The sequence below is a fragment of the Sapajus apella genome, unplaced genomic scaffold (assembly GCF_009761245.1).
Source record: "Sapajus apella isolate SASKATOON/1434 unplaced genomic scaffold, GSC_monkey_1.0 scaffold77, whole genome shotgun sequence".
NCBI lineage: Eukaryota > Metazoa > Chordata > Mammalia > Primates > Cebidae > Sapajus > Sapajus apella.
The window spans coordinates 3,247,298-3,269,277 of record NW_022437017.1 but is presented as its reverse complement, the minus strand read 5'-3'; the positions used below and the strand labels follow the sequence as shown (position 1 = coordinate 3,269,277).

Below are 21,980 nucleotides of genomic sequence, written 5' to 3'. Positions count from 1 at the left end.
GCGAGACGATAGTGGGCGGAGCTAGAACGTACTATAAAGGCTCTCCCCGGAGCACGTGATTCCTCTCCGCCAGACCGCTGCCGAGCCGCCATCATGGATACGAGCCGTGTGCAGCCTATCAAGTTGGCCAGGGTGAGATGGGGGCCCGAATTTGGGGGCAGCGGGAGGCAGTAGATGAACCGAGCGGGCCAGATCTAAACCCAGCTTCTTTCCACCAGGTCACCAAAGTCCTCGGCAGGACCGGTTCTCAGGGACAGTGCACGCAGGTAACCGGGTGGGGGCATTTGGCCGACTCCCGGGGGCCCTAAACCCTGATAGGACCCCTACCCTGCCTTAACCCCTGCCAGCCAGAATTCGGGAACCGATGCTTCTTTCATCCCAGGGCTCTGGTGGCTCCTTTAAGGATCTGTGATCTGGCCCTGACACGTTCTCTGAATTCATAACTGCTTCCCACCCCGCGGCCCGCCCTGACGCCTTCCCCCACTCTCCGGTGGGGACCCGTAGGTGCGCGTGGAATTTATGGACGATACGAGCCGCTCCATCATCCGCAACGTAAAAGGCCCCGTGCGCGAGGGCGACGTGCTGACACTGTTGGAGTCCGAACGAGAGGCCCGGAGGTTGCGCTGAGTTTGGCTGCTCGCTGGTTAGTGCAAAGAGGAAGGGAGGCTTCGTTAAGCTCAGGGTGAGAGGGCTTGGGAAGCAGAAAGAGAGTCTACAGAGATTGGCAAGAGGGAGGTGGGAGTTTGCCAGCTGCTGCGGGGCCTGTCAGCATCTCATGTTTGGGTCTGTTTACAGGGTTTTGGATGTTGGATTCGACCACTTGAGATGGAAACGGTGTGTCACGATTTGGTCCTTTATTTTATGCTGCCACACATAAATTGAGATGGACCTTTAAATAAAGCCTTTGTGATACAAGTTAACTCGCGTTCTGATCTGTGTTGTGCGACTAGGGATTCTGTTTCTTTAGTAGGTTTCTTGCGTGGCTCCCAGGTGGTCACCGATCCTCCCGCACTCTGGAAATGGTCGTGTTTGTATATATGCACCCTACCCCAAACAAAACACAGGCGTAGTAGGAGCGTTTTATTAGCAAAGACGTTTCCTTGGTCCCCACTTCACCTCGGTGAGGTCAGGGTGAGGCCCTTCCTGCCAGTCACCCCAAGTGAAACCGCCTTTCTCTTCGGCCGGTGTTAGCCTCTGAGAAGAGGACCCTTGACCCTTCTGTGCGCCAAAGGCTGAGGTGACTGAGGAGATCTTCCCACAGCCAGGTGTAGTGAGCCAGATGGGGCAGTTCACTGAGCCTGGGCGTTCTCTCCATTGTCACTGCATTCTTCTTCACCAGGTGTGGCACTCTGGGAGCCAGGGGATGACCTTGTCTAGAGAGGAGGGGGAAAGGGGCGGGGGCAGAGGCTGCAATCTCCTTCAGGCGGGAAACCTGGGATTCCGCCCCAGCCTCAACTAGCGGATGGGAGCCATGCTGCCTAGTTGGAATCCTACCTCTGCCAGTTCTGACCTGGAAGAGGTGTTTGACCTTTGTTCCCACATCTCCCAGTGGGGCTAGTGCAAGTGTTCCTCAACTTATAATGAAAATATTGCAAGTTGAAATGTGTTTAATACACCTACCAAACATCACAGCTTAGCGTGGTCCGTCTTAAGCCTGCTCAGAACTTGTTTGTCTGTAGTTGGGGAAACTCCATCTAACATGAAGCCTATTTTAATAAAATGTTGAATGTCTCATGTAATGTATTGAATACTCTGGTGAAGTATGGTTTCTGTTAAGTGCACATCACTTTGACACTATCATTAAGTCAAAAAATTATAAGTGGTGCCAGGCATGGTGGCTCACGCCTGTAATCCCAACACTTTGGGAGGCTGAGGTGGGTGGGTCACCTGAGGTCAGGAGTTTGAGACCGGCCTGGCCAACAAGGTGAAACCCCATCTCATGCCACTGCTTTGCAGCCTGGGTAACAGAGCAAGACTCTTGTCTTAAAAAAAAAATTAGCTGGGCATAGTGGCATGTGCCTGTAGTTTTAGCTACTTGGGAGGCTGAGGTGGGAGAATCACTTGAACCTGGGAGGTGGAGGTTGCAGCGAGCTTGCGATCACCCCACTGCACCTCCAGCCTGGGCAACAGCAAGACTCCATCTCAAAAATAAATAAATGTGGCCGGGCGCGGTGGCTCAAGCCTGTAATCCCAGCACTTTGGGAGGCCGAGGCGGGTGGATCACGAGGTCAAGAGATCGAGACCATCCTGGTCAATATGGTGAAACCCCGTCTCTACTAAAAATACAAAAAAAAAAATTGGCTGGGCATGGTGGCGCGTGCCTGTAATCCCAGCTACCCAGGAGGCTGAGGCAGGAGAATTGCCTGAACCCTGGAGACGGAGGTTGCGGTGAGCCGAGATCGCGCCATTGCACTCCAGCCTGGGTAACAAGAGCGAAAACTCCGTCTCAAAAAAATAAAAAATAAAAAATAAAATAAAATAAAATAAATAAATGTAAGTGGAGCCATGGTAATTTGGGCTCAGCCTGTACAGGATAAGAGGGCTGATTAGACGACTTCGATTATGAAAGTGCTGCAACAGCCTGGCGCTTGCCATCGGAGTATAGTGGTGTTGGAGGCGAATCATGTGTTCTGCAAACTCACCCAGTCTCCAGTTCTGAAGCTCCGGCCCCCCTTCCCCACCCTGCCTGATGGCAAAGGGCTCCTTTTTCCTTGGTAAGAGCCTCCCTGGGAGTAGGTAACAGGAGCCCAGGGAAATGCATAAAAGGTCTTAGCTAGGTCTGTGACCTTAGGTTACTTCCCCCTTAGAGGCCTCAGTCTCATGACCCGGGGTAGCATCAGCCTCACACTGGGGTTTTGCTGCTTTAACATCAAATCCCAACCCCTGCCAGATACTGTTTCGCACCGGTAATCCCAGCACTTTAGGATGTTGAGGCAGAAGGATCCCTTGAGCACAAGGTTACAGAGTAAGACCCCGTCTCCAACCACCAAAAAAAAACGCCACATAGGAGAATCCAGACACTGGCTCTGCACCCCTGGTGCTACGTTGAGGGAGCAGAAAGGGAGGCCTGGGCCATATTTACTATCCTCTGTAAACTGAATTTGCAGCTGGGAAGGTTTGTTTCTTTGGGAGCTGTGCTCACCTGGGTGTCGGGCTGGCCTGAGCTCAGGTGGGCATGTAGCAGAGCGGCCACCTCATCCTGCTCAGCCTCCAAGGCAATGGCCAGGGCACTGGTGCCTTCCTGAAGAACGTTAGGGACAGTCAGGTTCCTGAGCCAAGCCATAGTCCCGCCCCTCCAGATGCCAGCCCTATTACGGGGTCTTACATTGTCCAGGATGGCAGGGTCGCAGCCTGGCTGGGCAAGCAGCAACCGCACGGTGTCCAGGCGCCCATACTCGCTGGCGCACATCAGCGCTGTGGCCCCATCCGCATCCTGTGCATTCACGTCAGCCCCACATGCCAGCAGGGCTGCCACCATGTCCTTTCGGCCGTGGCTGATGGCCAGCATGAGGGCCGTCTGCCCCGTCTGGGGAGTGGGGAAGAAGCGGGGACAGGCTTGGGTAGACTCAGGGAAGGAAAGTCACAGGCTGACTCCCAAAGTGGAAGTGACTCCTGGCTGAGAGCCACAGTGGGGGCATCCACGCACCTGGCTGGCCTTGGCATTGACATTGCCCATGCAGAAGAGTCTCTGGACCACAGCCATGTCCTCCTTCTCCCGCCCCACAGAGGTGAGTGCAGCCAGCATGAGAGGCGAGTAGCCAGCTCGGTTCTGGCGATTGACCTCACAGACCCCTGGGAGAGAGAAGGGGGCCATCCACTGAGATGCCAATACCCCGGCCCAACTTGATCCACCTACCTCCCTGCAGGCCTCAAGTACGGCACCTGCACACTGGGTGTCTCCTTAACACTTTCCCCACGATAGCCACGTGGTTCCTCCCTCACAAGGGTGTTGCCCAAGTATCATCTACTCAGTGAAGGACCTTCCTATTTCTTTTCATCTTTTTTTTTTTTTTTTTTTTTTTTTGAGACAGAGTCTCACTCTTGTCACCCAGGCTGGAGTGCTGTGGCATGATCTCAGCTCACTGCAACACCCCGCCTCCTGGGTTCAAGCAATTCTTCTGCCTCAGCCTTCCAAGTAGCTGGGACTACAGGCATGTGGCATCACACCCGGCTTTTTATATTTTTTTAGTAGAGACAGGGTTTCACCATCTTGGCCAGGCTGGTCTTGAATTCCTGACCTCAAGTGATCCACCCGCCTTGGCCTCCCAAAGTGCTGGGAATACAGGCATGAGCCACCAGCCCAGACCTCACTATTTCAGACCAGGCAGGGACTTGGTTATGTTTGCTGCTGTATCCCTCAGTACTTAGAAGAATACCTGGCACACAGTAGGTGCTCAGTTAACATTTGTTGACTGAATAAAATGACGGGTTTATTTTCAGGGCCACCACCCGCCAAGGCACCATTGTTGCTCCCATAAAGAACAGTGCCAGCCTCCACCCTTGTCCCTGAATCCACTCCAGGTTCCACACAGCAGCTGGGATCAACTATTTATTTATTTAGAAACAGAGTCTTGCTCTGTCTCTCATGCTGCAGTGCAGTGGCACAATCTTGGCTCGCTGCAAACTCTGCCTCCTAGGTTCAAGCGATTCTCCTACCTCAGCCTCCTAAGTAGCCGGAATTACAGGCACATGCCATGACACCCACTAATTTTTGTATTTTTAGTAGAGACGGGGTTTCACCATGTTGGTCGGGCTGGTCTCAAACTCCTGACCTCATGATCCACCTGCCTTGACCTCCCAAAGTGCTGGGATTACAGGCGTGAGGCACCATGCCTGGCCAGGAACAACAATTTAAAATAAATTTGGTGGCCAGGCACCGTAGTGCATGCCTGTAATCCCAGCACTTTGGGAAGCCAAGGCGCTGGATCACTTGAGGTCAGGAGTTTGAGACCAGCCCGGCCAACATGGTGAAACCCTGTCTCTACTAAAAATACAAAAAATGGTTGGGCATGGTGGTGGGTGCTTGTAATCCCGGCAACTTGGGAGGCCGAGGCAGAAGAATCACTTGAACCTGGGAGGCAGAAATTGCAGTAAGACTGAGATCATGTGACTGTACTCCAGCCTGAGCGACAGAGTATGACCCAGTCTCAAAAAAAAAAAAAAAACTGCCAACACCTTGATTTCCAACTTGACCTGTTGTTTGAAGCTGCCCACAGTGATATTTTGATGGCAGCCCTAGGAAGCAAAATAGCCTGGTCAACATTGCCTGTCCTGAATGAAACACAAATGTGAGCTCAGTTTCCTCTGGGATCAGTTCTGCTACCATCCTAGGCCTTGTTCCTCACAGCACCTGTTTCGATGGCATTTCCTGGAGTATCTATATTAATGCCTGTCTCCTTCCATTCTGAAGGCTCTGAGGATTGAGGTAGTGTAAGGAAATGAGTGGGCAGGCAGGGCATATAGTGAGGAGCTTGGAGAAAGGAGCTGGGTCAGGGTTATGGAATGGATATCCTAGTGAGGAAGGAGAGCTGAAATGAGGGACTGGGGAATAAAGGGTTAAGTCAAATGACAGCAAAAATAGGGGCTAGGCATGGTGGTTCACACCTGTACACCCAATCCATAGGGAGGCCAAGGCAGGAGGATCACTTGAGGCAAGGAGTCAGAGGCCAGCCTGAGCAATACAGTGAGACCCCCATCTCTTAAAAAAAAAAAAAATTTGGCCAGTCACAGTGGCTCACACCTGTAATCCCAGCACTTGGGAGGCCAAGGTGGGCTGATCACAAAACCAAGAGATCAAGACCATCCTGGTCAACATAGTGAAACCCCATCTCTACTCAAAATATAAAAAATTAGCCAGGCGTGGTGGCATGTGCTTATAGTCCCAGCTACTCAGGAAGCTGAGGCAGGAGGATCGCTCAAACTGGGAGGCAGAGTTTGCAGTGAGCCCAAATCTTACCACTGCACTCCAGCCTGGCGACAGAGAGACTCAGCCTAAAAAAAAAAAATTAGCTGGGTGTGGTGGATCGTGCCTATGGTCCCAGATACTCAGGAGGCTGAGGTGGGAGGATCCCTTGAGCCTGGGAGGTTGAGGCTGCAGTGAGCTATGATCACACCACTGCACCCCAGCCTAGGCAACAGCATTGTCTGTAAAAAGGGGTGGGGAGGATGTTCCCTGTTTGGGTGGCATACCCTGTGGGTGTCCATGCCTTCCACTGAGATACCAGTGCAAGGCATCATGTGGTGGGGGGGCACACAGAAAGAGCCAGAGCAGGGTCCCTGCAGGCTAGCCAAGGGACCCACCCATTTTCCTGCTCCCTCTCTCTTTCCTATTGCAGCTGCCCTTGGCCTTGCTTAACTAAAGAATTACCCTGACCAGGCACAGTCGTTCATGACTATAATCCCAGTACGTTGGAGCCGAGGCAGGAGGATCGAGGCAGGAGGATCACTTGAGCTCTGGCATTTGAGACCAGCCTGGGAAACAAAGTAAGACCTCATCTCTACTAAAAATACAAAAATTACCCAGGTGTGATGGTGAACGCCTGTAGTCCCAGATATTTGGGAGACTGAGGCAGGAGGATCACTTGGGCCCAGAAGTTGGAGACAAGCCTGGGCAACATGGGGAAACCCCATGTCTACAAAAAAATTAAAAAAGAATCACCCTCTTCATTGACTTCATCCTCTGGTTGTGTTCTGCTACAGCACTTGCCGCCATTTGAAATTATTTCATGTTTTTACTTGATAATCATCTCTCTACTCTTCCCTAACCACCCCCACCATACATGCACTCAAAACCACACATTCCTGAAAGTTCTTTGGAAGTAGATATTCATTCAACACACACTTGAGGGTTTGCTGTGGGTTTGTCAGGCAGGCGGGTAGGGTCAGGTGAGAGAAGCGTATGGAGAAGAGTTCACGACAGGCTGAAGGAGGATGACAGAGGCAAAGAGACAAGGGGTGGGGGCTGTGAAACGGAGGGGGGCAGTGGGTAACCACCCCTGTAAGGTCCAAGAATTGCTGGTGTTGGGAAATGGGAGCCAGTGAGCCGAGAAGTTGGGAGATGAGGGGCAGGAAGCAGGGAGCTGGGAAGTGAAATTCTGTAGGGGGCACAATTATTAGTGACATCAAGGTCTGGGGCTGACCTTATACCTGTAAAGCTGGTGTGGGGCAGAGTCAAGATCAAGGAAGGGCAGCCAGCAGGTTGGAGGAATCAGAGGGGAGGATATTGAAATTGACACGTGCCGGCCAGGTGATGGTGGTTCGCTCCTGTAATCCCAGTACTTTGGGAGGCTGAGGCCAGTAGATCACCTGAGGTCAGGAGTTCAAGACCAGCCTGGCCAACATGGTGAAAACCCATCTGTACTGAAAATACAAAAATTAGCTGGGCATGGTGGTACTCCCCTATAATCCCAGCTACTTGGGAGGCTGGGGCAAGAGAATCGCTTGAACCCATGAGGTGGAGGTTGCAGTGAGCTGAGATCATACCACTGCACTCAAGCCTAGGCAACAGAGTGAGACTCAGTCTCAAAAAAAGAAAAAAAAAAGAAAGAGCACACCACTGCACTCCAGCCTGGGTGACAGAGCGAGACTCTGTCTTAAAAAAAGAAAAAAGAAATTGAGCCAGGCGTGGTGGCTCACGCCTGTAATCCCAGAACTTTGGGAGGCCAAGGTGGGTGGATGTCGAGGTCAGGAGATCAAGACCATCCTGGCCAACATGGTGAAACTCTGTCTCTACTGAAATACAAAAATTAGCCAGGCATGGTGGCATGTGCCTGTAGTCCCAGCTACTCGGGAGGCCGAGGCAGGGGAATCACTTCAACCCAGAAGGCGGAGGTTGCAGTGAGCCAAGTTTGCGCCACTGCACTCCAGCCTGGCGATAGAGCAAGACTCTAAATAAAAAAAAAAAAAAAAAGAAGAAGAAGAAAGAAAAAAAAAAGAAATTGACAAGCACAGCACAGTTCTCCCTACTTTCTCACTTACAGTTCTCAAGAGTAACTACAGAATGCTCTGGAAATGCAACATTTTGAGATAAGGAAGAACTAGCTGGAACAGGCTAGGCTCTGCTTCTGTCCCCATCTAGAAATAGGTTGTCCTTTAATGCGTTAGCCCAGTTCCTGTTCCCCAGGGTATAAAACCTAGAGCTAGAGCGGGCTGCTTTCCTGGGTCCCTCACCTGCAGTGCAAGTGGGACACCTGCAGACCAGATTCCATCCAACTTGGGCAGCTGCCTGAGCCTTGGGGGATTGGCTCACTGTCAATCCTAGGCTTCTGTTGTCCCATGCTGCCTGTCTGTAAGTAAGGAACCTGCTTCGTGTAACTTGTCATGTGAGTGAGTGTTCTACCTTACCAGACTCGGCCAGTAGGGAAAACACATTCCAAGGTGCAGTCGGCTGAAGAGGTAACCAGTGCACAGTGGACCTGCTTTGCAGGAAGGATTAGGCTGGAGGGAGAAAGGAAGAACTGGCCAGGAGCTAAAGTTCAAGAAACAAGGAGCGACTTGAGGTAAAAGGGAGAAGCCGGAAGAAGGGGCCGAAGAGGGGAAAGGTGTGGAAGTGGACAGCAAGACAAGGTGCACACACAGGTACCTCAAGGCCCTGGATTCAAGGGGATGAAACAGGAAACAGCCCCTGAATGCAGGGACATTGGTGTATATGACAGCAAGCAAGTAGGGGCAGAGGGGAGATGGGTGAGAAGCAGGGGCCCCTGGGGAGGGTCTGGAGAGCTGGAGGCAAATAGGAATTAGAGGCTGGGCACACTAGCTCATGCCCGCAATCTCAACACTTTGGGAGGCTGAGGCAGGCGGATTACTTGAGGTCAGGAATTCCAGACAGCCTGGCCAACATGGTGAAACCTTTTCTCTACCTCGTCTCAAAAGTACAAAAATTAGCTGGGCATGGTGGCGGGTGCCTGTAGTCCCACCTACTTGAGAGGCTAAGGCAGGAGAATCACTTGAACCTGGGAGGTGGAGGTTGCAGTGAGCAGAGATCATGCCACTGCACTGCAGCCTGGGTGACAGAGCGAGAGTCCATCTCAAAAACAAAAACAAAAAAAACAAATAGGGATTCGAACGTAGGAGATAAATGGGGCCAAGGAGCCAGGGGCCTCTGGTGGTGACCAATGATGCCTACACCCCTGCCGCAGCCCCAGCCCCCTTTAAGGCATGAGATGTCCAAGAAGTTCATTTGGATTCATTCCCTGTCTCCTGTCTCCTACAATGCTCCAGCTTCCAGAGCAGCTGTGTCCTTTCCTGGGTCACAAAGACCTCCAGGGCTGGGAGGGATCTGTGGGTTTAGGGGGTTGGGGGCAGACAGTGGGACCCACCGCAGTCTGCAGTGAGTGCCAGAGGTGCCCAAAGGCTGACTCAGAGGTTACTGAACCTGCAGGAGGGTACCTAGAGGGAGGGGCCTCCTGGAGGGGTTTACTGCCCACCAGACCCTCTGTGCCCAGTCTCTCGGGACAGGCAGCTGGAGGTTGGTAGGGCACAGTGCCGCATCCCAGGAGGGAGAGAGTCAGAGTCCTGCCTGGTGAGTACCTCACCTCTAAGCTGGACACTGGGGCTCGGGAACTCAGTGAGTGCTCCAGCTGGAGATTCAGGGACAGAGTACGTGGTGGCCATTTACTGATCTACTACTACCTGTCTGGCAGTTTTACATGTATTATCATAACTACCCAGGGACAGAGGCCTTGCCAACTCCACTTCACAAGATTAAATAATGCCCCTAAACTGAGATCTACCTAAGCCCAGAGCTGGGTATTCCGTCCAGCTGCAAAGTGGGAGGAGCCTCAGGGCAGAACTAGGGGTATGGTGGGACCAAAATACCTTTTTTTTTTTTTTTTGGAGACGGAGTCTTGCTTTGTCGCCCAGGCTGGAGTGCAGTGGTGCTCACTCTTGGCTCACTGCAACCTCTGCCTTTTGGGTTCAAGCGATCCTCATACCTCAGCCTCCTGAATAGCTTGGATTGCACATGCCCACCACCATGCCCAACTAATTTTTGTTTTTCTGTTTTTGTTTTTGAGACTGAGTCTCACTCTGTTGCCCAGGCTGGAGTGCAGTGGCGTGATCTCAGCTGACTTCAACCTCCACCTCCTGGGTTCAAGTGATTCTCGTGCCTTACCTCCTGAGTAGCTGGGATTACAGGCATGTGCCACCTCAGCTGGTTAATTTTTGTATTTTTAGTAGAGATGGGGTTTCACCATGTTGGCCAGTCTGGTCTCAAACGCCTGACCTCAGGTGATCTGCCTGCCTCCGTCTCTCAAAGAGCTGGGATTACAGGTGTGAGCCACCGCGCCTGGCCTAATTTTTGTATTTTTAGTAGAGACGAGGTTTTACCATGTTGGTCAGGCTGTTCTCGAACTCCTGACCTCAAGTGATCTGGGATTATAGGTCACTGCGCCCCCACCCCGAGGGCAGAAGGCCTTTGGGAACCCAGACACAAAGAGGTTTAAAACCCAAGGAGGGGCTGGGTGCAGTGGCTCACGCCTGTAATCTCAGCAGTTTGGGAGGCCAAGGTGGATGGATCACCTGAGGTCAGGAGTTCGAGACCAGCCTGGCCAACATGGTGAAACCCCATCTCTACTAAAAATGCAAAAATTAGCCAGGCGTGGTGGTGCATACCTGTAATCTCAGCTACTTGGCTGGGACAGGAGAATTGCTTGAACCCAGGAGGCAGATGTTGCAGTGAGCCAAAATCACGCCAATGCACTCCAGCCTGGGCAACAGAGACTCCATCTCAAAAACAAAAATACAAACAAAAAAAACCCAAGGAGGCTGGCAAGGTGCGGTGGCTCATGCCTGAAATTCCAGCACTTTGGGAGGCCAAGGCAGGCAGATCACGAGGTCAGGGTATCGAGACCATCCTGACCAACATGGGAAACCCTGTCTCCACTAAAAATAAAAAATTAGCTGGGTGTGGTGGCTCGGGTCTGTAGACTCAGCTACTCGGGAGGCTGAGGCAGGAGAATCCTTTGAGCCCAGGAGGCGGAGGTTGCAGTGAGCCGAGATCGTGCCACTGCACTCCAGCTTGGTGACAGAGCGCGACTCGGTCAAAAAATAAAATTAAAAAACCCGAGGAGGAGTGGCGCCCTCTGCTGGACAGCTAATCTCTACCTTCCTCTCCAGAGTCTTCGCGCCTAGGTCAGCCCCGGCCCTTTCCTCCCCAATTTCCTGGTGTCCCACCCACCCTCCCTTGGCTCTGACCCGTATCCAGGAGCAACCTCGCGATGACCAGATTCCCGTGGGACACACTGTAGTGCAGGGCCGTGTTCCCGTTGCCATCCGCCAGGTTCACCACGTGCGCCAGCAGCTCGGGTCCCAGGCTCCTCACCCCTTCCAGCATCCTTGCCACGGGCTCTGCCTGAGAGCGCCGCTGGCTGGACACTCGAAACCATTCCTGGGCCACCAGGCGCACCGCGCCCTGCCGGGATGGAGCGAAGATAACATTGGCTACGATCCACGACGCCGTGGTAAGGGAGCTGGGGATGGGCAGAGACTGGGAAGCGACCCCTTTGGCGTTTCCAGGCAGGGAAGGAAGGTCACTCCTTGTCCCGGTGGGAATCCATGGGGACCCAGATGGAAGGCCGGGGCCACACCCCTATCGGAAGGGGTCCTTTCCTTCTAGGGAAGGATATGTGGGAGAACCTTGAATGGGGAAAGGCAATGAGCGCTTGCTCTTGGGGAATCCTGGAGTGGGGCCGGGGATGGGCCTCTTTGGGGAAACCAAGGAAAGATTGGTGCTATCCTGGAACCGAGATCCCTTCGGAGAGCCCGGAGTCAGGCGAGGTGCCTGGCGGGAAGGGACAGATCTAGGTGCGCTCCCCTAAGAGGTGTCAGAGGTCCTTGTTGGCGCCTGCGCCACTCCTGGGGTCACTCACGCTGTCGCGGGCTACTCCGCGGGGCCGACCCAGCTGCCGCTGCAGCGCTGCGCATGCCTCCCTCAGACGCGGGCTCAGCTCGCACCTGCAGAGGAGGCAGGGCCGGGCTCAGGAGGGATCAGGGAGCAGCACCCACCAGAGGGAAGCAGCCGCCTCCTCTCCAAATTCCTCGCGAGCACCTCTCACCTCCCCTGTGCCACTGGCTGAGAATCTGCCTCCGCCTCAGGCTCAGGGTCCTGGATGTCTCCTCCGCTGGGAGGACCAGAGGTGCCGGAGTCGGATCCCCCGCCGCTGTCATCCCCGGAACCCGAGGAGCTCCCCGGCGGCTTGGCACCTCCGTTCTCGCTGTCGCCATCGCTGTCGCTGGCGTCCTCGCTGGAGGAGCTCTCGTACCTGGGGGCAGGGTGGGAGGTGACTGCTAAACCTCCCCTGTGGGCTCGTTCTGGAGGCCTGCGACGTGGGTGTGGCCGTCCCCATTTTACAGATGAGGAAACTGAGGATTGCCAAGACTACGCTGCCAGCAGAGGGGCGGAGTTGGGGTTACAACCCCGGTCCACGTCCCGGCAGAAGCTGCCATGGGAGGGGAAAGGCGCTCACTCTCCGTTGAGGACCCCAACAAACTGCAGGCTCTTGGGTCCCGAGCTGGGTTGGGCACCAGGTGTGCCGTCTCTCTTCTTCATGATGGATTTGAGGATGCCTGGCGGGGATGAGATGAGTGCACTGAGTTCGAGTGCAGCGCCCAGCAGGCCAGGGCCCAGCGGGGTCAGGACTCACCCGCAGGGGCCACGGCTCTGTCTCTCTCTGTGGATCTGGGCGGGCCCTTCTGAGTCAGGAAGGACGCCTCTGCCGGGGGCTCGGTCTGTGCGGCCTTCTCAGCACAGCTCCACGGGGTCTGGGTGGTGGCCTCGCAGGGCTGGACACAGGCCGCGGCCGCCGCGGCCGCCTCGGCCGCCTCCTCCGCAGCCTCGCGGGCCTCCTCCAACTCCCGCAGCCGGCCCCGCAGAAGCTCACTCACCCCGCGCTGGTGCTCCAGGCTGGCACGCAGCAGCTCCAGCTCGCGCTCGACAGCCGCAGGCAGCCCCAGCAGCACCTCGGTCACCCACGCATCCGCCTCAACGGTCTCGGGGGCCGCCTCCACGCCGGCCTCCTGGGTCTCCGGCACAGCCTGGGCACCCACTTCTCGGGTCTCGGGCACGGCCTCGGCAGCCACCTCCCGGATCTGGGGCATCCCATCGAGGCTCCCGACTGACGTGTCGAGGACCTGAAGCGCGCCCTCGCTGCGCCCTGCAGCCAGGCCGTCTGGGCCGTCAGCCCGGTGGCTGGCCTTGGCACGGACGCCGCGCTCGGAGTTGGCCAGGCGCTCAGTGAGCCGCCGCAGCTGGGCGAGCTTGTCCGGGCGCCCCTCGGCCTCCCCGTCGGGCTCGGGCTGCGCGCGCCCAGCCAGCAGCCGCGCCTTCTCCGCGCGCAGCGTGCGCACCTGCTCCTGCAGCTCGGGCAGCGCGCGCGCCTGGTCCTCGAGCTCGCGCAGGCGCCGAAGCGCCACAGCCATCTGCTCTCGCACCAGCTGCAGTTGGGCGGGGCCGGGCGAGGCGGGCGCGAGGTTAGGGGCGGGGCTGCTGAGGCCAGACCCGCGTGGGCTCCGTGGGACCCCGCGGCCAGGGCTGGGCGCGCGCTCGTGCGCCTGCGCCATCTCCAGCCGCCGGCTGGTCTCCCGGAGCGTGTGCTCGACGCGCGGGTTGCTCACGGGAGCGCGCGGCGACAGCGGCGGCATCAGGAGCCCGGAGGGCGTGCCTGGGGAGAGTATGCCCGGTGCTCCACCGTCGTCACTGGCCAGGGACTCGCTGGATGTCCAGGCGCCTAGGCTACGTGTGCCCGCGAGGCTGGGCCGGGGCGCGCGGGGGGGACGCGCGGGCAGGGGTCCCAGGGCGCGGCGGGCGGCGGGGCCACGTTCCAGCTCCTCTATGTACTTGAGGAAGTCCAGGTCCAGGTGGAAGCCGTAGGGCGTCTCCACCGAGTAGGGAGAGCTGGGGCTGCGGGCGCCCGGGGCGGCAGGGACCGGGCACAGGCGGGGGCCGCCCAGGTCTGCGTGCACAACGGGGGCACGGGGAGGGGGCATCAGAATGGGGAGACCCGGGAGATAACTAAGCAAACCGAGCGTGTCCCTCACCAACGCCCACGGTTCACACCTATCTGTACCCAAGTATTAACTCAGTCGTGCGTTTAATGAGTGCCTACTCTGCGCTAAGCATGTTTCTAGGCCTTGGGGACACAGCAGTGAGCAAGACAAACATCCGTGTCCTCCTGTAGGAAGCAGATAAGCATCCTTCCAAATGATGCCTACGGCAATGATAATAGGAAATAAAAGGAGGAGCGACTTAGGCTCTGGTTGTCAGGGAAGCGTTCCTGTGGAGGGGACGTTCCTGTGGTGTGGAAACCTGGCCCGGCCTCACACCTGTAATCCCGGCACTTTGGGAGGCCGGGGCAGGCGGATCACCTGAGGTCAGGAGTTCGAGACCAGCCTAACCAACATGGCAAAACCCTGTCTCTACCAAAAATACGAAAATGTACAGGGTGGTAGTGGCACGCGCCTGTAATCCCAGCTATTCTGGAGGCTAAAGCAGGAGAATCGCTTGAACCTGGGAGGTGGAGGTTTCAGTGAGCCGAGTTTGGGCCACTGCACCCCAGCCTGGGTGAAAGAGACTGCATCTCAAAAACAAACAAAGGAGCCCTGTCCAGTCGTGGTGGCTCACACCTGTAATCCCAACACTTTGGGAGGCTGAGGTGGGTGGATCACTAGAGCCCAGGAGTTCGAGACCAACCTGGGCAACATATTGAGACCCCCCCCCATCTCCAAAAAAAAAAAATAGCTGGGCGTAATGGAGCACGCCTGTAGTCTCAGCGACTTGGGAGGATGAGGTGGGAGGATCATGAGATGGGAGGATCACTTGAGCCCAGGAGGCAGAGGTTGCAGTGAGCTGAGATGGCATAACTGCACTCCAGATGGTGAGAGTGAGACCCGGTCTCAAAAAAAAAAAAAAAAAAAAGTTGGTGTGGGGAAGCCCTGCACGATGAGCAATGAGGAGAAAGCAGCTGGGAACAGGTTTCTAGAAGAAAACAGCTCATGGAGGGTCAGCTGGAGTCACAGTGGGGTGGAGACCAGGGTGTCCAGAGCAGAGTGAAGGAAGGGAGGGGGAGAGGAATGGAGGTAGAGGGGCCACACTTCCTAGAGTTGAGGGCTACCTGGGAGCTGGGTGTATTCCATTTGTGATTAGTGCCATAGGTGGGTTTTGTTTTGTTTTGTCTTTTTGAGGTGGAGGCTTGCTCTGTCACCCAGGCTGGAGTGCTGTAGTTCCATCTCTGCTCACTGGAGCCTCCCCCTCCCAGGTTCAAGTAATTCTACCTCAGCCACCTGAGTAGCTGGGACTACAGGCACACGCCACCATGCCAGGCTAATTTTTTTTTTTTTAGATGGAGTTTCACTCTTCTTGCCCAGGCTGGAGGGCAATGGTGCCATCCCAGGTCACTGCAACCTCCACTTCCCGAGTTCAAGTGATTCTCCTGCCTCAGCCTCCCAAGTAGCTGGGATTACAGGCACGTGCCACCATGCCTGGCTAATTTTTGTATTTTTAGTAGGAATGGGGTTTCACCATGTTGGCGAGGCTTGTCTGAAACTCCTGACCTCAGGTGATCCACCTGCCTTGGCCTCCCAAAGTGCTAGGATTACAGGGGTGACACAGGCATGAGCCTCCGCACCTGGCCATGATTGATGCCATAGGTGATTTAAAGCAGGATCATGACATTGGAGAGGACCCTCTGGCCATTGTAGGGCTGTGTCCCCACACACAGGCATTGGACATGGCTCTGTGGATGCACACACGCACACACACACACATATCTGTTTTTGCACACTCACCAGGCAGGTTCTGATTCAGGGCAAACTTGGCCATGTTTCCTGCAGCAGCCGTCAGAGGCACCCTGCAAAAGGGGTGAAGGTGGGGCTGGGTGCTGTCCCTCTGGCTGGAGCCTCTGGGGCCTGCCTTTGAGTCTAAGTAAACAGGACCCAAGAGCTCTCCTCCTCCTTCACCCACCCACCTCCCTCCACACATGCCCGCTCCTTCCTCTTCCCTTAAGAGACCTTGAAACTTTTTATTTTTTGAGACAGATTCTTGCTCTGTGGCCTAGGCTGGAGTGCAGTGGCGTGATCTTGGCTCACTGCAACCTCCATCTCCCAGGTTCAAGCAATTCTCCTGCTTCTGTCTTCTGAGTAGCTTGATCACGAGTTGCCTGCCTCGGCCTCCCAAAGGACTGGGATTACAGGTGTAAGCCACTGCACCCAGCCAAAACTTTTTCTTTTTTTTTTTTTTTTTGAGACAGAGTCTCGCTCTGTTGCCTAGGCTGGAGTGCAGTGCCACAATCTTGGCTCATTGCAGCCTCCGCCCCCCAGGTTTAAAAGATTCTCCTGCCTCAGCCTCCCGAGCAGCTGGGATTACAGGTGCCTACCACCATATCCTGCTACTTTTTGTATTTTTAGTAGAGACAATGTTTCACCATATTGGCCAGGCTGGTCTCGCACTCCTGACTTCAAGTGATCCACCTGCCTCAGCCTTCCAAAGTGCTGGGATTACAGTCGTGAGTCACTATGCCTGGCCAACCTTGAAACTTTGGATGGAATGAATGAGGCCCAGGTGTGGGACCTCAGCCTGCTCAACAGGAGGAAGCAGGAAAGACGTCAAGCAAAGAGAGGAAGATGACCAAGAAAACAGGGTAGCTGGAAGTGGGGAGGCATTCCAGACCTGCTGGGCTTTCTGGTAACCTCTGGGGAAAATGAGAAATGGATGCTCCACATAGTGGGCTGTGAGCCTTTAGAAAAGGAAGTCCAAAGTTGGAAATCCTTCATGGAATCATTAAAAACTCATCTGGAAGCCAGGCGAGGTGGCTCATGCCTGTAATCCCAGCATTTTGGTAGGCCCAGCTGGGCGGGTCATGAGGTCAGGAGTTCAATACCAGCCTGACCAATATGGTGAAACCCCGTCTCTACTAAAAATACAAAAATTAGCCAGGCGTGGTGGTGAGCACCTGTAATCCCAGCTACCCAGGAGGCTGAGGCAAGATAATCTCTTGAACCCGGGAGGTTGCCCTGAGCTGAGATCACGCCACTGCACTCCAGCCTGGAGACTGAGAGAGATTGTGTCTCATACAAAAAATAAAAATTAAAAAAACAAAAACAAAAACCTTATCTGGGACCAGACACCCTGGTTTACACCTGTAATCCCAGCACTTTGAGAGGCTGAGAGGGATGGATCACCTTAGGTCAGGAGTTCAAGACCAGCCTGGCCAACATGGTAAAACCTTGTCTCTACTTAAAATACAAAAATTAGCCAGGCGTGGTGATGAGCACCTGTAATTCCAGCTACTCTGGAGGCTGAGGCAGCAGAATTGCTTGAACCCAGGAGGTGGAGGTTTGCAGTGAGTCAAGATCGTGGCACTGCACTTCAGCCTGGGTGACAGAGCGAGACTTGGTCTCAAAAAAAATCATGTAATTGTGCATCCAAATTTTTACCAAGGTCAATTGTGAAACTGTTGCAGGAATGATGGGAAATTGGGGGCTACATGCACAAAAGATCCACATCAACAAATCAGTGGATACTTGTCTCCCTGGAATGTTGCTAGTGGAGTTTCACAGGGCTTGATCCTTGGCTTGTAAGAGTTTGTAAGCCGGGCGCAGTGGCTCACGCCTGTAATCCTAGTACTTTGGAGGACTGAGGCGGGCAGATCACGAGGTCAAGAGATGGAGACCATCCTGGCCAACATGGTGAAACCCCATCTCTACTAAAAATACAAAAATTAGCTGGGTGTGGTGGCGTGTGCCTGTAGTTCCAGCTACTCAGGAGGCTGAGGCAGGAGAATTGCTTGAACCCTGGAGGCGGAGGTTGCAGTGAGCCAAGATTGTGTCACTGCACTCCAGCCGGAGTGCCTGGTGACGGAGCGAGACTCTATCTCAAAAAAAAAAAAAAAAAAAAGAGTTTGTAATGCAAACGGAAACACCTGGGTTGTCAGAGCTGTGGCTGTTCATGGGGCGGCGGGAGAAAGTGACTGTTCAGATGACGTGATGGTGTCTGTAAGAAAGTAAGGAAGATTGGCCACATAATAATGTGATTTTTAACAAGGACAAATATTGAATCCAGAACTTTGATTCAAAAAGCACAGGGTGGGCTGGGCACGGTGGCTCATGCCTGTAATCCCAGCACTTTGGGAGGCCAAGATGGGCAGATCATGAGGTCAGGATATCGAGACCATCCTGGCAATGGTGAAATCCTATCTCTACTAAAATAAGCTGGCGTCGTGGCATGCACCTGTAGTCCCAGCTACTCGGGAGGCTGAGGCAGGGAAATCACTTAAATCCAGGAGACGGAGGTTTCACTGAGCTGAGATCATGCCACTGCACTCCAGCCTAGTGAAAGAGCAAGTCTCAAAAGAAAAAAAAACACAGGATGAAATCTCAGCACTCTGGGAAGCAAAAGCAGAAGGATCACTTGAGCCAGGAAGGAGTTCCACACCCACCTGGGCAACATGGCGAGACCCTATCTCTATTTTTTTTCTTTTTGAGACAAAATACAACAATTAACTGGGTGTAGTGGCACGCACCTGTAATCCACCTGTAATCCCAGGTACTCAGGAGGCTGAGGCAGGAGAATTGCTTGAAGCCAGGAGGTGGAGGTTGCAGTGAGCCAAGATCGAACCACTGTACTCCAGCCTGGGCAACAGAGCAAGCCTCCTTCTCAAAAACAAAACAGAACACCACCTGGCAACCCTCCCAGCCACCCCTTCTGACTTTTTTAATCCCTGGTGACCACCTGTGTGCCCGACCCTACCAGGCATTGAGCACTCATCAGCCCCCCTGACTCATTACCCTCCTCCACTGATGGGGAGACCCTGACCCCACTTCCCACCTTTGTCTGGCTGAAGTCCCTGAACTCTCCCTTCCTCCTCCAAGGCCAGGCAGGGGGGCCCCTTCCAGTCCCCAAGCAGCTGTTTCCCGTCCCTTCACATTGGCTGCAAGGGGTGGGTCAACAGGCCAACAGGTCATCGCAGAGGACAGCCAATACCGTTCATCACTTGTTTTCAGGAAATTGCCAAGGAAGAACTGGGCTGTGGAAAAAGCCCAGATTGAGGCTTGGGGGGTCTGGGTCTGCTTCTCACACAGCTGGCTGTATGATGCAATGGGGTCATCGTCCTCCTCCAATGACCTGGTCACACCCAAATCTCAGGCCCTGCCTGGGATCTCAGAAGACAGCTGTGGGCCATTCCTGAGACCTAAACTAGCTGAAGCAGTTGGATCCAGAGGCTGGGCTAAAAAAAGGAATGGATACCCCCAGAGTGTCAGATCATAACAACAGTTTTGACATTTATTACAGGCCAGCCTCTAGTCTAAGCAATTTATTGATATCTTTTTTTTTTTTTTTTTTTTTTTTGAGATGGAATCTTTCTCTGTCACCAGGCTGGAGTGCAGTGGCACAATCTCGGCTCACTGCAACCTCCACCTCCGGGTTCAAGCAATTCTCCTGCCTCAGACTCCCAAGTAGCTGGGACTACAGGCACCTGCCACCACGCCCAGCTAAATTTTTATATTTTATTAGAGACAGGGTTTCACCATGCAGGCCAGGATGGTCTCAATCTCCTGACCTTGTGATCCGCTGGCCTCTGCCTCCCAAAGTGCTGGGATTTCAGGTGTGAGCCCCTTTGCCTGGACTCTTTTTAAGAGGCAAGTTCTCACTCTGTCACCCAGACTAGAGTGCAGTGGCTCAATCATATCTCAGTGTAGCCTTGAACCTGTGGGCTCAAATGATTCCCCCACCTCAGCCTCTCAAATAGCTGAGACTACAGGAACACACTTCTACTTCTGGCTAATATTTTTAATTTTTTGTTTGTTTGTTTAAATAGAATCATGCTCTGTCACCCAGGCTGGAGGAGTGCAGTGGTGCGATTTTGGCTCACTGCAACCTCTACCACCTGGGTTCAAGCGATTCTCCTACCTCAGCCTCCCAAGTAGCTGGGACTACAGGTGTGTGCCACCACACCAGCTAATTTTTGTATTTTTAGTAGAGACAGGGTTTCACCATATTAGCCAGGCTGGTCTCAAACCAGGCATGAGTCACCATGCCCAACCTAATTTTATTTTTTGTAGGTAATGGTGTCTTGCTATGTTGCCCAGCCTGGTCTCCAACTCCTGGGCTCAGGCAGTCTTTCCAGTTCAGCATCCCAGAGTGCTGGGATTATGGGCATGAGCTACTGCACCTGACCTTGACTTATTTTTTTTAAAGCCTAGCTAAACCCACTGAGGTTAGATTTTCTATGATCATTGTCCCTCCCTCTATCATACAGATGGAGAAACTGAGACACAGAACAGTTTAGTGTCCTGCCTGCATCCTGTCACAAACAGGCAGAGGCAGCATTTGAACCCAAGCAGCTCTTCCAGAGTCCATGCATTGGCCACTACACTCGAATGCTTTATTTTGGAGACGGAGTCTCTGTCACTAAGGCTGGAGTGCAAGGGCTGGATCTCGGCTCACTGCAACCTCCGACCCCCAGGTTCAAGTGACTTTCCTGCCTCGGCCTCCTGAGTAGCTGGGATTACAGGCGCTTGCCACCACACCTGACTAATTTTTTTAATTTTTAGTAGAGATGCGGTTTCACCTTTTTGGCCAGGTTGGTCTCAAACTCCTGACTCAAGAGATCAGCCCTACTTGACCTCCCCAAATGCTGAGATTACAGGCATGAACCACTGTGGCTGGCCTTGCTCGAATGCTTTCTAGAAACAGCCCCTTCCCCTTCCCCTTCCCAGCAGGAGCAGGGAACCTCAGGGGGCTTGGCCCTTCCAGCCTGCACCTGTGTCAGATCCTGCATGTGTCCCTGATTGGGGTGGAGGCTCCCCCTACCTCTGCTGCTCCAGGGGCTGGGGCCTCACTGGAGTGGGGCGTGGAGCTGCCTTCTCCTCTCCTCTGCTCCCTGCCCTGGCTGTCACGGCATGATCGGGATTCTCTGCCTAAGACCCCCTCATTAGGCCGTCAGAATCGACGCCATACAGCCGCTTTCCCGCCCCAGGGACTATTTTGGGACACAGAGCTGTGATCACCAAACCAGAGGGGTGGGGGCCACGGCAGGCCGGTGAGGATCCCAGTCCTGGGGAGAGGGCGCCTTCCAGGAGCCCCTGATGTTTGGTGGGACTCTCAGACTCTTGAGGTGGGTTGGGGGTAGCTGGTGACAGCAGGAAGGGGGGTGTTAATGTCATCATCATCCGCCCACCCCCGGGTCGTCCTGGCCGCACAGAGACAGAGCAGTTTCCTACAGGAAGCGTCGCCGGGCGGTCCCATCCGCTACCCATTGTCTGCGGGTCCCGAGGCCGTGCGTCCCTCCCCAAAACACCATTTCCGTGTCACGCTCCCACACCCAGCCCAGCTCGAGGGGCTGGCCAGGGTCCCCAAGCCGTCCCGGGAAAGGGTCCCAGAACCGGTTGGGGCACTAGGGAGCAAACAAGCCCCCCAGTGGGCTCCTGAAGGGCGAGAGGGGGACGATCCCACGCCTCCAGAGCCCCACACTCTGCTCGCTACCCACCTGGGGCTCCCAGTGTGGGAAGGGTCCCGGCCAGAGGACACGGCGCCCGCTCCGTCGCAGCGCGCAGAGCCCGCAGTGGGGCTGGAAACGCAGCGCAGCACTGGGTCCCGGTGCGTCCCCGAATCCACTCACTCAAGTATCCCCCCATATGTGTCGCCGCAAGCTGGCGATTTACCTGAAGCCGCAACCCCAGCCGCGCCCGCACCCGAGCCCGCCCCCTCGAAGTCCGGGGACTGATTATCAAGGCCTTGAACCTAACTGACGGCCACTCCAGCCAACCAGCACCCGAGGCTTTCCAGAAAGTCCAATAGGAAAGTGGGGTGGGACAACGGAGGCGGGACCTGGAATATGGGCGTGGTGTGGGCGGGGCCTGCAGTGACGGTCGCCGAGCGCGGGCTGGCGGCATTTCTGTACCAGCAGAGGTCAAGTCCCTGCCCAGCGCCAGGCCAAGGAGCTTGGATTTGATCCACAGGCACGAGGGAGCCATGAGAGAACTATAAG

The 21,980-nt window shown here is 54.7% G+C and overlaps 2 protein-coding genes across 4 annotated transcripts; one reads left to right on the top strand and one right to left on the bottom strand.

The window, feature by feature from the left end:
* Positions 1–29: 29 nt before the first annotated feature.
* RPS28 (ribosomal protein S28) lies at positions 30–953 on the top strand. Of its 2 annotated transcripts, none has more exons than XR_004260921.1 (4): positions 30–132; positions 219–266; positions 505–682; positions 796–951. XR_004260921.1 is itself a non-coding variant. In XM_032251947.1 (4 exons), exons 1-3 carry the CDS (start codon positions 94–96, stop codon positions 625–627), a joined length of 210 nt encoding a protein of 69 aa, XP_032107838.1. In that variant the 5' UTR covers positions 30–93; the 3' UTR covers positions 628–643; positions 796–953. The 2 variants fall into 2 exon arrangements, 1 of the variants encoding a protein (XP_032107838.1); XM_032251947.1 differs by having other exon boundaries at positions 505–643; positions 796–953.
* On the bottom strand, positions 863–21,713 carry KANK3 (KN motif and ankyrin repeat domains 3). 2 transcript variants are annotated; one of them, XM_032251944.1, is made up of 12 exons: positions 21,655–21,713; positions 15,777–15,841; positions 15,198–15,202; positions 12,642–13,949; positions 12,465–12,564; positions 12,054–12,260; positions 11,868–11,952; positions 11,194–11,410; positions 3,647–3,792; positions 3,326–3,526; positions 3,143–3,241; positions 863–1,373 (listed from the first exon to the last, which is right to left on the bottom strand). In XM_032251944.1, exons 2-12 carry the CDS (start codon positions 15,812–15,814, stop codon positions 1,290–1,292), a joined length of 2,490 nt encoding a protein of 829 aa, XP_032107835.1. In that variant the 5' UTR covers positions 15,815–15,841; positions 21,655–21,713; the 3' UTR covers positions 863–1,289. The 2 variants fall into 2 exon arrangements, with proteins under 2 accessions (XP_032107835.1, XP_032107836.1); XM_032251945.1 differs by lacking the exon at positions 15,198–15,202 and having other exon boundaries at positions 15,781–15,842; positions 21,480–21,695.
* Between the last annotated feature and the right edge of the window lie 267 nt (positions 21,714–21,980).

Bases quoted from the DNA above. Each gene is read 5' to 3' on its own strand.
- RPS28 (XM_032251947.1), top strand. From the start codon at position 94: ATGGATACGAGCCGTGTGCAGCCTATCAAGTTGGCCAGG. The intron at 133-218 runs GTGAGATGGGGG...TCTTTCCACCAG, and splicing joins AGCCTATCAAGTTGGCCAGG to GTCACCAAAGTCCTCGGCAG. The intron at 267-504 runs GTAACCGGGTGG...GGGGACCCGTAG, and splicing joins CTCAGGGACAGTGCACGCAG to GTGCGCGTGGAATTTATGGA.
- KANK3 (XM_032251944.1), bottom strand. From the start codon at position 15,814: ATGGCCAAGTTTGCCCTGAATCAGAACCTGCCTGGTGA. The intron at 12,565-12,641 runs GTGAGTCCTGAC...CATCCCCGCCAG, and splicing joins CAGAGCCGTGGCCCCTGCGG to GCATCCTCAAATCCATCATG. The intron at 1,374-3,142 runs GTGAGCACAGCT...CCTCCTCTCTAG, and splicing joins CAGGCCAGCCCGACACCCAG to ACAAGGTCATCCCCTGGCTC.